Below are 16922 nucleotides of genomic sequence, written 5' to 3' on the forward strand. Positions count from 1 at the left end.
ATTACGATGTTAACTTTTCATATAAGGTGAAGTTAAATCTAACATTATTTTACAGTCAATACTAGTCGACGATCCATCACAAAATAATAAAGAGTCATACGCATTTAACAAAAAACAGTATTTATGTACGATTTGTTCGCAAAATAACCCTTGCTTTTTGTCCGTAAGATTGGATGGACCCTTTCTAGGGCTATGAAGGATCTCGAGGTCAAAATGAGTTGTCGCTCGTGGTGATGGAACTCGGAAATGAGCCAAATACATCACATACGTCAGGTGGGGTAAGAAGCTGAAGATCTAACGGTTAAGAATTGCTTTGACTAATGAAATTAGGGTTTCGTAAAACCATCAAATCTTATTTCTCTCTCTACTATATAAGCGTCGTTGTTTGCGTAACGGCGGTGCGGTGCGGTTAGGACTGCCCTCCCTTATTACCGTACTCCCTACTTTTTACTATTTAACCTCTCCTCCTGTCTTCCTTTCCTTCTCCCTCCTCTTCGTCGTCATCGTCGTAGTTTGGCGTTTTCGGTGTCACCGATCCGTTCGATCATCTTCGTTTGGATCTACGATTATCGATCTCTCCGGTTTTATCTCAAAAAAAAAAAAGAGTCCAAAAAAAAAGAGGAAAAAAATACCCAAAAAGTCATATAAAAACCCTAAATTTAGTGAGAGAAAGAGTCAGTTGTGTCATAATCCAATCTATTATCTTTGTTTTGATCTAAATATCTGGTTTGATATCTTGATCTGTTTTAATTTGCGAAAAACAAAGAGTTTTAGGGTTTGTGTTTGTGTTCAATAAGAGGAGAGGAAGCAAAAACAGAAAAAAAAGAAGAAAATTTTCGAAAAGAAGAAAAAATTTGAAGTGTTTGAGATGGCTCAAGTTCAAGTTCAACCTCAGGCAACTCTTTCTGCTCCAAACGGTGTTGGTAACGCCGGTGGCGGTCAGTTCGTGTTGACGTCTTTGTACGTTGGAGATTTGGAGACGAATGTGACGGATTCACAGCTTTATGACTTGTTCAGTCAACTTGGTCAAGTTGTATCTGTTCGTGTTTGCAGGGATTTGAGCAGCCGGAGATCTCTTGGTTACGCCTATGTTAATTACAGCAACCCTCAAGATGGTTAGTTTTTTTTTTTAGGTTTAGAGTTCATTTCTTTTGTGGTTGAAGTTGAGTCCTGTTTTTATTTGATTTAGGATTTGAAATTAGGTCTAAATGTGTTAGACTTGGTTTAAGAAATACTCATGCTGATAGATATTTTTTTGGGCAATCTGAATCTGATTGTGAAGTTATATAAGAATATATAAGAATATCTGATTACCCTAGTTGGATTTACTCGACCAAAATTAGTCCCACACCAATTATGCATGGGTTAGCCTGTCTATGTTTAATTTGACTTTTGAACCACCTTAGAATTTAACCCGCTTAGTGCTGACTGTTGTGCGAGAAAAAGCGTAGCCATCAACAATAGTGCTCTCCTTCAAAAGGAGATTAGAATACATTTCCGTTAAGGTCCACATGAATTTAGCACAGCAAGGGTTTGATATTTTGTACCTCTGAACATAGATTCAATTGAAATAAAAGTTGCCAATGCTGGTCAACTGCAAATGGATTATATGATTGCAGTTAAGACGAGAACAACAAAGCTTAACTTGGACTCTGAATGTTGAAAAATACCTCACCCAATGGTGGTAACCTAAGTGTGCATGGTTGGGGAGTTCATGCTGATGACCCGCCCCCAATATAAATCATTCTAATACGCCAATTGTTTTCAATTTTAGTTGTTAGAAAGATCGTTTCTACGTTTTTTTCAATGAATTTTGCATATCTTATCAACTGATTGTGCAGGCTGTCATTTAGTTTGAACTTTTGGGTCCGTATCTTACATTTGTTGACATATCTACAGCGGCAAGGGCATTGGATATGCTAAACTTCACTCCTATCAATGGCAAACCCATTAGGATTATGTATTCCCAACGTGACCCTAGTGTTCGCAAAAGTGGCGCTGCTAACATATTTATCAAGGTACTAGCGTTATACTTCTCTTTGTTTGCTTCCTATTGAGTTTATAAGAGTATTAACTCTCTGTGATGTTTCTTTATTTCTGCAGAATCTTGATAAGGCGATCGACCACAAAGCTTTACAGGAGACTTTTTCTGCATTTGGAAATATTCTTTCTTGTAAGATAGCTACAGATGCTTCTGGCGAGTCAAAAGGGTATGGATTTGTGCAATTCGACAACGAAGAGTCAGCCCAGACTGCTATTGATAAGCTAAATGGGATGCTACTGAATGATAAGCCAGTTTTTGTCGGGCACTTTCTTCGCAAGCAAGAAAGAGAGACCAATTCAAGCAAGACAACATTCAACAATGTTTTTGTCAAAAATCTTGCGGAGTCAACAACACAAGAAGAATTGGAAAAAATATTTGGTGAATATGGACCAATTACTAGCGTCGTTGTAATGAGGGATGCAGATGGAAAATCCAGGTGCTTTGGATTTGTGAACTTTGAGAATGCAGAGCATGCTGCCAAAGCTGTTGAAGCTCTTAACGGGAAGAAATTTGAAGACAAAGAGTGGTACGTCGGAAAAGCTCAGAAGAAATCTGAAAGAGAGATGGAGCTGAAAGGGCGATTCGATCAGACTGTGAAGGAGACAGTTGATAAATTTCAAGGGGTTAACTTGTATGTGAAGAATTTGGATGACAGCATCAGTGATGAGCAACTGAAGGAAATTTTCTCAGAGTTCGGTACAATTACTTCATGCAAGGTTTGTAGGAGTTTATGATGATTTCGGTTGTATTTTCTTGTTACTTCTGGTGGAAAGAATTTTGATATATGCATATGGTTATTTTATTAGGTCATGAGAGACCCTAGTGGTGGTAGTAGAGGTTCTGGGTTTGTTGCTTTCTCTAGTCCCGAAGAAGCAAGCCGTGCTGTAAGTTAATTTTGTTGGATGTTTTTTTATTTTTAATGTGGAAGTCAGTATTATAAATAATTCTTATCCTGTATTTTATAGCTTGCTGAGATGAATGGCAAAATGGTTGTAAACAAGCCGCTTTATGTTGCAATTGCACAGAGGAAAGAAGATAGAAGGGCAACATTACAGGTATGCTAGAGATAGATCCTTTCATCTGAACCAGATATGGAAGTATCTGACAGAAGTACTATGATTCATTTCTTTCTCTTCCACTTGTGTTTCCAGCCTTCTAGTTATGATCCCATACCCAGTTTTGGATGCTTGATGTAATTAAATTTTTTTCACATTTTAAAGTCTTAGCTCTTTCATTACTGAATGAATCTTTCAGTTGTTTCTTTTCGTGCGAATTTTTGGTGTTTTGAAGTTTCTTATATTGAGCTTGCTTCCTCATTTTTCTACTTCAGATTTTTCTCCTTGTTAGGAGTCCGAGAGACGGAGAGAGCACTGCTTTGTATATATTAGTAATTTAGTGTTCCTCTTGTGTCTTCTTGTTCTTATATATGATTTTTGTTGTTGGAGGGCGTCACTTATAATTTATGAATTTATTCTCTTTATGATGTTTGATGTTAAGTCTTCGGTAAAAATGAATAAAAAAAGGTGTAGATAATGTCTGCTGCTAATTTATTTCCCGTTTCAAAGCCAAATGCAGATTTGGTCTATCAATGTGCGCTTTCTACCTAACTGTTTCTTTCAAACAACTAGTTTAAGTGGCATTATTATTGAGCAGTAAATTTCTGTTGGGAAACTACGCTTGGGGCATGGCTGTTAACATAGTAAATCATGTTTTGCTAAATTTCAAGGTGCTTATTCAGTGATCTATTATTGTTTGGATAGGCACAATTTTCTCAAATTCGGCCTGCTGCAATGGTGGCACCTTCTATTGGTCGGATGCCAATGTTTCCCCCTGGGGCTCCGGGACTTGGTCAGCAAATATTTTTTGGTCAAGGTCCTCCTGGTATGATTCCTCAGGTATATTCTGTTCCTGGTTGCTACTTTTTATTTTTCTGCAAGTTAGTAATCAATATTCCCTTTGTCCCACTTTGTTTGGTTCTTATTCCTTTTATGGATGTCCCAAAATGTTTGGTCACTTTCCTTTTTTAACATTCATTCAAATATTAAAATGATGGCAATTCCAAAACTACCCTTTAATTTCAATACCAATAATAATTGGTTCTACACTTCTACCAATGTTATATATAATGAGATACTCTAACATAAATGAGGGTAGTTTAGGAAAGTGTTTCTTTTTGTCAACGATAAATAAGATCTCCTTAATAAGTTGAATTCCCCAGTACTACAAACAAAATGGGACGGACAGAGTACTATTTAGGTTCTATATATGCAAAATGGTTGATGTCAGCGTTCTTACTGCGCTCATTTTCTTACCCGTGTTGCTATCCATGAGAATCTCTTCAATGAGTGTAGTATATAAATTTAAAAGGCAAATTTAAAGTATCATTTGAGGATTGTAAATACTTTAGAAACATACTTTGCTCTTGATCAAATCAAAGGCAAGTTTAAAAGTCACTTTTTACCCGTTTTTAAATTTTCAAGCAACATTATTTGGCACTCATTTAAAGATTGCAATGGCGTCATGGGAGGAATGTTAAAGCAAAAATGATTTAATTAGGTGCCTGCTAAATGACTTTCGTCAAATAGGTCATGCTTTTTATCTGTCCTTTTGATGTTGTTGCCGATTTTTGTTACCCTATATTCCGTTAAAGAGGCGAAGTCGGTCATTTGTATTTTGAAAGTTTTTGAGGATGTGTTAGTTTTATTTGTTATAATTCAGTTTTGCTTCTCGTGCCTTTCTTAATATGTCATCATGTTATTAAGTTCGGGTACGAGAGTTCGAAGTTCTTACTGCAATGGTGTTTCTTTTTTGTGACATGTCAGCCTGGGTTTGGTTACCAGCAGCAACTTGTTCCTGGCATGAGGCCTGGTGCACCATCCATGCCAAACTTTTTTATGCCAATGGTCCATCAGGGTCAGCAGGGTCAACGACAAGGGGGCAGACGGGGTGGAGCAGGTCCAGTGCAACAAAACCAGCAGCCTGTGCCATTGATGCACCAACAGCATCAGGTTTCCGCTCCTTCCCACACCTAAACTTTTTTTGTTCCTTCTGTTACGATCACATACATATTTTCCTATTGACATGATCATCGAATCAACAGATGATGCCAAGGGGACGTATGTACCGTTACCCACCTGGTCGAAACATGCCCGATGCTCCAGTTGCTGGGGGCATGCTTGGAGGTCCATATGATATGGGCGGCATAGCGGCAAGAGATGCTTCCTTGGGCCAACCTATTCCAATTGGGGCTTTGGCTTCTGCTCTTGCTAATGCAACACCTGAACATCAAAGAACGGTATGATTCCTTCTGGTGATAAATTTTCGTTATCTGAGCCTGTTGGCATCAATTGCTTTACCAGCTGGTTTTAATTTAAGAACTCGGGCCTGGCTCTGTCAGGTCTGAGCCTCGAGCCCCAATTGATTCGAGCTTTGCCCGAGCTGGTATTGGTTGAGCCTGAAAGATATTTTGATTTCTGAAACAACTTGTCTTGAACTGTTGCATAGATGCTGGGAGAGAGTCTTTATCCATTGGTGGATCAACTTGAGCATGAAATGGCTGCCAAAGTAACTGGAATGCTTCTAGAAATGGACCAGCCTGAAGTTCTTCACTTGCTCGAATCACCCGAGGATCTGAAAGCAAAAGTTTCTGAAGCCATGGAAGTTCTAAGGAGTGTTGCAGGTCAGCAGCAGACAAGTAACCCTGCGGATCAACTCGCCTCCCTCTCCTTGAACGATACTTCTTAAAGAGGTATTGTTTTCCTTCTCATGGTTAAAAACAAAAAAAACATTTGTTTGCTGGTAGTGTCTGGGATAATACTTTGAACAAGTTTTTTTTAGGTTGTGGTTTTGATACTGTTTTTTTTTAGTGAGAATGAGATGCTGTTTGGTTTGGTAGTGAAGTTTGTGGGAAAATACTCTTCAAGATTTTCTCCCAAGTAGTGTGGTGTTAAAGATTGGTATATTTATATAACTTATGTTTGGTTTGATGAACTATGAGTAGGTTAACCTTTATTTGCTATGCATGTTAAAGGTCGTGTTCTTAATTGCTGAGGGTTTCGAAATGGATAACTAACTTCCAGGAAGGTGTTCATTTCAGCTGTTTAGGGGAAAAATTCCTCTTTACTTTCACATTGTGCATCTCATTGAGATGATGGTATGTTTGTTTTGATTATGGATCTGTATGGTCATAGGTTTGGCTTAGAAGCACATCTACTTGCATTTTTCATCACAATGAAATTGAAGGTACATAGTGTCCCATCTAGGGATTTGAGTAAAACTGAAGTGATTTCACCGTTGTTAGCTAATGATATATCGGTTCGGGGTCATATGGACATTGATTTGTCCTGTTGTCCATGCCATCTGCATCTGGTTTGCATATATGCTCACGGACATCATGTTCTAATTCCATGAGTGGTGGGCACAAATAATTGGTCATACAGCTCATTGCGAGTCTCTTTTAATAAATACTGTATTGAACATAAACAATCAAATATTAGGTGTCCTCTTGCTTGAGGAATTTGAACCAATATTTGGATGGCGGACTCCGATGAAGAATTTAAAGCCTATTCTCTATATAGCACCAATTCTCTATAGAGCAGAGATGAAAAATCAGCAAAGATCATTCTTAGTGTTTCATCTCAATTGGGTGTTTATTGGCTCATCGTCCAAAATTGACTGTTGTTGTCGGGTGTTTTTGATGAATCATCTCAATTGAATGTTTATTGGATTGTTGTCGGGTGTTTTTGATGAATCATCTCAATGGAATGTTTATTGGACCATCATTCACAATTGACGGTAGTTGTTGGGTGTAAGGATTTGGTTCGGGATGCCCTCCCTAGCCATGTTGGACTGTTTGCTTCTACCCATGTTTTCATATCTGCACTATTTGTAACGATTCAGTCTGTCGGTTCTGCCCATGTGTCCATCTCTGCACGAGTTGTAACAATTTGTCGAAATTATCTTTGTTTTCCATATCTAGGGCGAAGCTCATTTGTTTTGGTATCTAAGTAGAAGCTCAATGGGTGAACGGTGTAGGGCCTACTATGAGTCAATATTATCTTTCTTTCAGTCTGTCGGTTCTGCCCATGTGTTCATCTTTGCACGAGTTGTAATAATTCGTCCAAATTATCTTTGTTTTCCATATTTAGGGCGAAGCTCATTTGTTTTGGTATCTAAGTAGAAGCTCAATGGGTGAACGGTTTAGGGCCTACTACGGGTCAATATTATCTTTCTTTTATACCTGCGTCCCATATCAATGGGTCAACAGTTTTGGTCCTAATATGACTTCTAGAGGCACTGATTTCACATTTGTAGATCAAGCTCAGGCACTCTTGAGCTGCAATTTAAGGCTACTGTGTTTTACCTACTAACGCTAGGATAGGCGTATTTAGTCGTACCAGATCTTTCTGGAACATCTCTAACAAAGAGGGACAAATAGTCAATCTTCAAGAACTTACCGTCACCTCTTTAAGATACCAATCTAGCTGATTTAGAAGGGAAGAATATGAGCTTTATTTGTGGAGTTGATATCCACCTGATTCATTTAAATCTAAAAGCTAGTCGATAACAAAATGATTTTTCTTGCCTTCTGGGGTTTGTAAGACCCATCATTCATGTCATTCATTAGGAAAGCAACATTAGATACACACTCCTACATACCGTCTAGAATAAGATACTGAAAGAAAAACACAAACATCTAAAGAACAAAAGTGAGAGGTTAACGATCATTGACGAACTCCATGAACTCAACATCATTCTCCATGGCCTTCAATATTTCTAAAGGATAGCAAATTTCAATGTCAATGCTTCCATCTACTGCACCAGGTGAAAGTGTAGTCGTCCCATCATACTTATCAGACATCCCAGTTCTCACAGCGACGGGGCGTCCCCAACCGAAATCATTCCCATACATGTTGAACCTTGGAGAGCTCCTCGCAGTTAATACATTACTAGCCATTGCCTCACCATGAAAACCTACCATGTTGTTACTTTCCATTAGCCTCCCCAGGAATCCTCTAACTGATGCATCATTCTGAGACGTATGGACTGTTTTGTGCAATATCAATGCCCCCCATCCAAGTCCCTTATCTAACAAATCGCCCACCTTAGAAGTTGCAAACTCGACCCCGATTGAGTTTCCAAAGTATTCTTCGGCCAACGGTGGACTCACTTTCGATCTAGTCCCGGTTAGTAATATATAAGAAGTCTCTTCATCTACATCCAAATTCCTAGCTCTGATTACAGCTACCCAAATATGTGCTAACAAAGCTTGCAAAGAGGAGATATCGTAAGTCGGATCACTGATTTGTAGGTTAGCTTTTGCTTTAAGTCTTTCGACGTTCTCTCTTGTGAAATGAAAGCCTCTTTCTTCAGATGGGTTATGCTCAATCTTTCTTGATAATATTTTATTAGTTGATGAGAAAGGAAGACGAATAGGACAATCTGTATCTTTAAGAAACCAACGTTTTAGAATAGGAGGACGCAAGATGGTGCATGTCTTAGACGATAATAAACCTTTGGAGATCTCAGACCATGAATTCACGAAATGCCAAAACGAAGTACCATCACAAACAGCATGATTAGCAGTAAAACCCATGAAAATGCCATCAATAAGTTCAGTTACCTGAACAGAAAGCAATGGGTAGGATTCTCCTTCACTGTTCTTTACACCACTTAAAGAGAAGAATGATTGGACTATTCGAGGAAGATAGGTTGAGCTGGTGATATCAGAGACTGATATATCATCAGCAATGGCATGAATGAATTCTACACCAGCTGAGTTGCAGTTGATGTAGAATGAGATTGTGTCATCTTCATGTTTTCTTGTAGCGAGACGACCTGCTAGTGGGTAGAAGTGATCCAGGGTATGTGATAAGGATGTCTTTAAGTGACAAATCATACCACCACCACCACCACCACCACCACCACCACCACCACCACCACCACCACCAGCATCACTAGCACCACCAGCACCACCACCGCTACTAGTAGCATTACTAGTACTGCTACTACTGCTTGATTCTTTGTCTTGTTTGGATTTAGAACTGAACAGAAGACCCTTCTGCATATATTGAAATGGGAGCAGAATAAGATCCCATGGAGTTAAATCAATATGTTGAGTTATATCGTTGAAACTCGATGGTCGGATTATACTGGTAGCGAGAGAATTAACATTTGTGTAACTCATCCCCTCTCAGCTCTTGGTATGATGAGTGAGGTGAATATTTTCTTTCCTGCTGCTACTTATTTAGGTCTTGTTAGTTTTGTATCATTCTTAAATTGAGTTGGGAGAAGGAAATAATTTTCAGAAGGAGTTTGAAAAGCTAGATGCTAGTGTTCTAATGGGCATAAACTTTTCTTATGATATATTCTAATCTCAACTGTTGATTCTGACATTGAAAGCAATTTAATGGGAATTATTGGTAGATGAGGCATCTTTAGTGTTGACATTATATTCTTGAGTGATGAATAATCAGCCCAACTGGTGGCCTATAGAAAAGCGTTGTATAATCCCCCAATCAAGGTGGTTCCTCGCATCAAACCACCATTCTACTCTGTTAGGTTTGTAAGAATCTAGCTCAAAACTAATTGGCAATGATTAGGAACACGTTCAGATATCTCCTGGACAATGTGTTACCTTGAAGGAGTAGTTGTCAAACCATACCTCTATACCCACTTGCCTAGCAGAGTTTCATCGATTTCCTTAATGTGCCTATTGCCAAGACTACCTTCATGAGTGAGTCTTATAGATTTCTTTTATTGAGTCCGAAATTTGTCCTATAAATATTACAATATCTATATTCAATAGGCTATAATATCTTATACAATATCTAATGTTAAAAAAAGCTATCATATTCAATTTTGAATATATCTAGTGACAAATATATTCTAGTCAACGAGAAATGTGATTCTTGAGTAGTGGCGTGACTGAGATTTTGGGATCCGTTGCAAAGTAATCGAAATCATTGCATTTATTGTTGTCTGTGATCTATAATCATCTAAGAAATATAAAAACTGGATGAACCATATAAGGGGAAACTAACGAACATAAAAATATGTTTTGCAAAGACTCGATCGTTAGACCTCTCCTACACAATCCAACTTATCGAACCAGGTTACACACTCGCCAATGTTTGTAACTGGTTGAGGATTTATGTGAAGAGTCCACCTACAGTTTGGGTTGGTCTTCTCACATCATCGCCGTGATGGGCCCATGGGAGGGGGGCGGAGGGGGGGGGGGGGGGCTGGTGAGACCACACCTCTCGCACTCTTTCTTCCACGCCCCTATTCTTGTGTTATTCTCTTGTGCCAAATCATGTTTCAACTCAACTTGAAATGTTGTTTTTTCTTGTTTAAAAATCTCAGTGAATCAAAAATAATGAAAACATATTTGTAATTGTTATAGCTCAAGGTCCATTGTATTTTAATTATTCATACCAAAGAAAGATCCTCCTCCAAGAGATTGGAGATACTGAAAACACAAAAAGATAGACAATGCTAATCTACCATAGGTGAAACTGTGACAAACTCCATGAACTCAACATCATTCTCCATTGCCTTCAGTATCTCTGAAGGATAGCAAACTTCAATATCAATACTTCCATCAACTGCACCAGGAGACAATGTAGTTGTCCCATTGTACTTGTCCGACATCCCCGTTTTCACCGCTACCGGCCGTCCCCAACCGAAATCATTCCCATACATGTTGAACCTGGGAGAACCCCTAGCAGTCAATGAGTTACCTATCTCATTATCACCAGGACTTATCAAATGAGGGTTCCCCATAAACCATTCTAAAAAACCTCTAATTGATGCATCATTGTGGGACATAACCACTTTGTTCAATAATAATGATCCCCAACCAAGTCCATTTTCTAGCAACTCACCCACCTTACACATAGCAAATCCGAAACCAATCGAGTTGCCAAAGTACTCTTCGGGCAACGGTGGATTCAATCTTGACCTAGCACCCATCAGTAACATAAATTGAGTCTCTTCATTTGGATCGGGACTCCTAGCTCTAGTTACAGCTACCCAAACATGAGCTAACAGAGCTTGTAAAGATGAGATACTGTAAGTTGGATCATTGATTTCTGAGTTAACCTTTTCTTTTAGTCTTGCAATGTTTTCTCTTGTGAAATGAAAACCTCTTTCCTCGGACGGGTAATGCTCACTTTTCTTTCTTGATAATATTTCATTGGTCGGCGAGAAAGGAAGACGAATGGGACATTCTGTATCATTACGAAACCAACGTTTCCAGACAGGAGGACGCGAGAGAGTAACATTTTTGGATGATAACAAACCTTTAGAGATTTCAGACCACGAATTTACGAAATGCCAAAACGAAGTACCATCACAAACAGCATGATTAGCACTAAAACCTATAAAAATGCCATCAATAAGTTCAGTTACCTGAATAGAAATCAATGGGCAGGATTCTCCTTCGCTGTTCTTTACGCCATTTAAAGAGAAGAACGATCCGACTATCTCAGGAAGATAGGTTGAGTTGGTGATATTAGAGACTGATATATCATCTGCAGTAGCATGAATGAATTCTACACCAGCTGAGTTACAATTGATGTAGAAAGAGATTGTGTCATCTTCATCGTGTCTTACCGAAGCAAAACGACCCGCAAGAGGGTAGAAGTAATCCAAGGTGTGGGATAAGGAGGTCTTAAGGTGACTGACTATACCAGCACAACCATCATCAGCACCACCAGCACAACCAGCACCGCCATTAGTTGTTATTCCATTTTGTTTGGGTAGTTTGAGAGATTGTGGTTTAATGAAAAGAAGACCTTTCTGCATATAATGAAATGGGAGCAGAGAGACATCCCATGGAGTTAAATCAATTTGTTGAGTTACATCACTGTAACTTGCTGGTCGAACAGCACTCTTTGAGATGATTTGAACATTTTTGCAACTCATTTTTTTCTGTTTGATTTTGATATGAGATTTCAGGGATGAATGTTCATGAAGGTCTTACTCAAATCTCTTTGGTATTTATTTGTTTACATCACAATCATGTCCTCAAAGAGATTTTTTTTTGAAGATTTTTAATTAACTTCTAAAATTAACCATTGGACAAGTTTGGAAATTGGTTATTTGCCAAAATTGATGTTATTATATCATTATTCAATTGTGATACTTTCAGGAAAATATATGTATAACAAATTTATAGCATTTAATTGAATAAAATTCTATTAATTTCATATGTGTTTTTTCTTTTCTTAAACACATATTGTTTTTGTAAGGTTTAAATGTAGAAGGGGCCATTGGGCCTAAACCCATTTCGACTCTATTTTATTATCATTGGGTCACCCAGAATTTTAATTAGGGCGGAGGTCCAAAATGCGTAAAATGCATTCTGCCTTCCTGTGAAATAACGTATTATAAACAAATTTGTATTGTGTTAGTTCATGATGTATTATATTCTCTTCATAATGTGCAGTGCACGATAAATAATGTGCTTCTCGGGAGAAAAAAAAATTGATTGTTGAATACCACATGGAAAGAAAGTGTGAAGTGGAAAAGTCAGAGTGTGACTCCTTAATCAGGGGCGTGTTTGAGGGGGTGCGACCGGTGCCGTCGCACCGGCCCACTCAAACCACAAAATTTTCTCATAGAGATAGGGGCCCCTAAATTTCAATTAGTTATATTTAGCAGTAGACAGTGAAATAATATGGTGATGTAGCTAAATTGGTAAACTTCTTGAATTTTAACTAAGAGGTCCCAGGTTCAATCCACCCAGCAATCACTTTTTGTTTTTTTGTTTTTTTTTAAACCACGCGAAACAACATTTCATTCATAAGTGATTAAATGAACTCGTTATTATGGTATTAAGTTATGGATAAAGTGATAAACTATTAGTTTAGTTTGTATGTTTATGAAGTCGAATACTTATTGTTCTATCTTTTCGTGAAAATAGTGTTGTCAAATGCGTATGGTTTTTGCATAGAAGTATTTGAGATGAAAAAATACACAACTTAGAATAAGTATTCAACTTCACGGAAGGAGTTAAATTGTTTTTTTTCTTATCGAACTTAGTTTCTTTAGAGATAATTACTAAACGTATAATGTGTGAAAAGAGTTTACGTTTTGATATCATTGGAGAAAGGGCCCCAAATATTTTTTTCGCACCGGGCCCACAAATTTTCGACCACGCCACTGACTCATTATATATACGCTGCTTGTATCGGACTTCCTCACGGAGGCAATTCCAATCTGAACCGTATAATGGCGTAACACATGTGTTGACGTGATTGTGATGTTACACATGTGTATTGAAGTAGCTCCACTGTTGAATTATGCATATAAATCATCAAGTAGTCTACTTGTAAAAAAATCGTAGAATCCTTGTCGTGATCTAACCCTCTTGGTTCGATGGTCTAGGTTAAAAAAACAAATCCGAGCTGTTATGGGTTCTTTCCGCCAAACCCGCCGGGCAGCCCTGGAGGTGTCCATAGCATGTGAAGTAGTTCGATTGGTGATAGTGTTGCTCAATGAGACATGGGTAACAAGAAATTTTCCTATATTTTTTTTCAAGTGTTCACAAAACATAAATTTTTCCATCATTATGCTTTCCAAGCAGAGCAATACCATCATCCACCTCTATAACTCAACTAAGGAATCCCTAGTGTTATTGTTGTTGAAGTATATGCTGGTATAGCATCTGCACAGACATTTCAGAGATATTTAATGAGTTTCTTCGAGATAGTTAGTGACCGAGGGAGCCTCTAGACCATGGAGGTATCTGCTAGGGGCTGCTACCCTCGAGCCAAGGATGGAACCATCCTAGATCAAAGTGATTCTGCAACTACAATACCACTAATCATCTTAATCTCTTAAAGTTTTGTAGGCATCCAGTTCAAAATCAAATGGTAATGACTAAATATTATGTTCCTTGGTTGCTAAAGTTGCCTATTATGTCTAAGTGGGCTTATTCTGACAAGTCCCTCACATGTGACATTCATTGACCTAACGCGTCTCTTTTTGTTAGATTATGTGTGGAGCACTTGCCGCCACTGACATGGGCCGTCGCATATAGGCTTGATTCTGGACATCCAACCAAATTTACAATTAGTCTGGAGGTCATAGCTAAATATTATCTGCCTTCTTAGTCGCGAAACTTCTCCTTGCCCATGGACAACTATTCTACATCAAGGTGGTTTTGCAACCATCCATCATTTTTAGAATTCTTCATACGGATTATCTAACCAATCAACAACATTAGCACCTATATATCTGTCTTGAATAATGGATGGCCCTCATCATTTTGCCAAGATAAGTTTTTCATTTCCTTAATGTGACTATAAATTGCCAAGCTATCAAGATTTATTGCTTTGTCCAATATTTATTGGTTCAAATATCAAGATATCTACATTCAAGAAGCTAAAATATCCTATAAAATATATCAATACCTCTAATTTAAGAAATTGAATATGCAATCAAATCAAATTCAATTTTCTAATATCGAGCGACAGATAAATTTTTCTTTTTCTTATTTTCTTATACAATACTAGTAAATAAAACTAGAAAAAGAAAAACACGTGTTTGATTGTAGTTCAAGTTCTAAATTATTCGTGCCAAAGAAAGAACCTCTTCCAACAGATTGCGAAGCAAAAAATACTGAAAACACGAAAAGAGAGAAAAATAGCTAATCCACCAAAGGTGTAACTGAGACAAACTCCATGAACTCAACATCATTCTCCATGGCCTTCAATATCTCTGAAGGATAGCAAACTTCAATATCGATACTTCCATCAACTGCACCAGGAGATAATGTAATCGTCCCATCGTACTTGTCTGACATCCCCGTTTTCACCGCTACTGGTTGTCCCCAACCGAAGTCATTCCCATACATGTTGAACCTTGGAGAACTCCTAGCAGTCATTGAGTTACTCATCTCAGTGACACCAAACCTCACCAATTGAGGGTCCTCCAAAAACCAATCTAAAAGACCTCTAACTGATGCATCATTATGGGACATAACCACTTTGTTCAATAACAATGATCCCCAACCAACTCCTTTCTCTAGTAACTCACCCACCTTAGCCGTTGCAAACCCAACACCTATCGAGTTACCGAAGTACTCTTCCGGCAGTGGCGGATTCAACCTTGACCTAGCCCCCATCAATAACATATATTTAGTTTCTTCATTTGGATCCAAATTCCTAGCTCTGGTCACAGCTACCCAAACAAGAGCTAACAGAGCTTGTAAAGATGAGATCTTGTAAGTTGGATCACTGATTTCTGAGTTAACCTTTTCTTTTAGTCTTGCAATGTTTTCTCTTGTGAAATGAAAACCTCTTTCCTCGGACGGGTCATGCTCACTCTGCTTTCTTGATAATATGTCATTCGTTGACGAAAAAGGAAGACGAATGGGATAATCTGTATCCTTACGAACCCAACGTTTGAAAACAGGAGGACGCGATAGAGTAATTCGTTTCGAAGTTAATAAACCTTTAGAGATTTCAGACCATGAATTTACGAAATGCCAAAACGAAGTACCGTCACAAGCAGCATGATTAGCACTAAAACCTATAAAAATGCCATCAATAAGTTCAGTTACCTGCATAGAAAGCAATGGGTAGGATTCTCCTTCACTGTTTTTTACACCATTTAAAGAGAAGAACGATCCAACTATTCGAGGAAGATAGGTTGAATTGGTGATATCAGAGACTGATACATCATCAGCAATGGCATGAACAAATTCTACACCAGCTGAGTTGCAATTGATGTAGAAAGAGATTGTGTCATCTTCTTCGTGTCTTACCGAAGCAAAACGACCAGCAAGAGGGTAGAAGTAATCCAGGGTGTGGGATAAGGAGGTCTTAAGGTGACTGATTATACCACCACCAGCACCATCAGCACCACCACCAGCACCATCAGCACCACCAGCACAACCATTAGTTGTTACTTCATTTTGTTTGGGTAGTTTTCCGGAGTCAGATTTAGTAAAAAGAAGACCTTTCTGCATATAATGAAGTGAGAGCATAAAGAGATCCCATGGAGCAAAATCAATTTGTTGAGTTACATCACTGTAACTAGCCGGTCGAACTGCACTCTTTGAGATGATTTGAACATTTCTGCAACTCATTTTTCTTTTCTGTTTGATTCTGAGGAGGAGAATTCAGCAGAGAGGGATGAATGTTCTTGAAGGTAATCTTATCTCTTTGGTATGTATGTATGTATTTTATTCATTAACATCACAATCCTGTCTGATAAGAAATGTCTATGACAATTTTAGAAATTTATTGACTTGTAGAAGTAATATTTGGACGAATTTGGAAATTGGATGGATCCCCATATTAACCAGCTACCCACATTGAATGAGAATGATAAAATTATGATTTGATTGATATATTTGGAACTATTCCTGTTATTTTATGCTAATCACTTAAAAAATGCTTCTAGAAACTGAGTTAAAAGTAGAAACTCAATCTTAGCAAGTGGAGAGGCCTTCTAGAAAAGAGCTCCTTGAACTTGGTCGGCTTAATGAAAAAAGGGTTATTTTACGAGCAATGTCCAAACTTGTTATAGGCAATCTTGCTAAAGGCAAACCCTAATTTGGTTAGAAGCAATGTGTGAGTAAGGAGGCAATGCCCTGTCCATGTTTGACCTAACCGCATAATAACGTCGTTAGGTCAACGGTTAAGTAATTAAACTTGATCCCTCCAAGAGAAGAAAAAAATAAATAGGGAGAACCCCGACATCTCCTCTTCGTCACTTTCTTCTTCTTCTTTAAATCTTCAAATCTCTCTCTCTCTCTCTCTTGTTAAATTGAGAAACACAACGAGAATTTAGAGTTCAAAGGTATTTTTATTTATGTGGTGAAGATACCATGTTAAATTGAGAAACACAACGAGAATTTAGAGTT

General features: G+C 38.1%; 1 protein-coding gene and 3 pseudogenes across 4 annotated transcripts; 1 reads left to right on the forward strand and 3 right to left on the reverse strand.

Moving 5' to 3' along the window:
* The first annotated feature begins 400 nt into the window (after positions 1-400).
* On the forward strand, positions 401-6034 carry LOC147544998 (polyadenylate-binding protein 2-like). Its single transcript, XM_086632198.1, has 9 exons — positions 401-1115; positions 1900-2018; positions 2104-2760; positions 2851-2928; positions 3010-3099; positions 3805-3939; positions 4867-5052; positions 5145-5339; positions 5549-6034. The coding sequence occupies exons 1-9, from the start codon at positions 869-871 to the stop codon at positions 5786-5788; spliced, it is 1947 nt and encodes a 648-aa protein (XP_086488324.1). The 5' UTR covers positions 401-868; the 3' UTR covers positions 5789-6034.
* A 1584-nt stretch (positions 6035-7618) lies between these two features.
* Positions 7619-9326, reverse strand: LOC147544999 (uncharacterized; annotated as a pseudogene). The gene has a single exon (XR_015223048.1). The product of XR_015223048.1 is annotated as an uncharacterized LOC147544999 (transcript).
* Positions 9327-9332: 6 nt separating this feature from the next.
* Positions 9333-12117, reverse strand: LOC147545000 (uncharacterized; annotated as a pseudogene). Its single transcript, XR_015223049.1, has one exon. The product of XR_015223049.1 is annotated as an uncharacterized LOC147545000 (transcript).
* A 2368-nt stretch (positions 12118-14485) lies between these two features.
* Positions 14486-16401, reverse strand: LOC147545001 (uncharacterized; annotated as a pseudogene). Its single transcript, XR_015223050.1, has one exon. The product of XR_015223050.1 is annotated as an uncharacterized LOC147545001 (transcript).
* Positions 16402-16922: the final 521 nt, after the last annotated feature.

Source organism: Eschscholzia californica, unplaced genomic scaffold (genome assembly GCF_041429995.1).
Source record: "Eschscholzia californica isolate CP2 unplaced genomic scaffold, dmEscCali1.0.p SCAF_4, whole genome shotgun sequence".
Taxonomy (NCBI): Eukaryota; Viridiplantae; Streptophyta; class Magnoliopsida; order Ranunculales; family Papaveraceae; genus Eschscholzia; species Eschscholzia californica.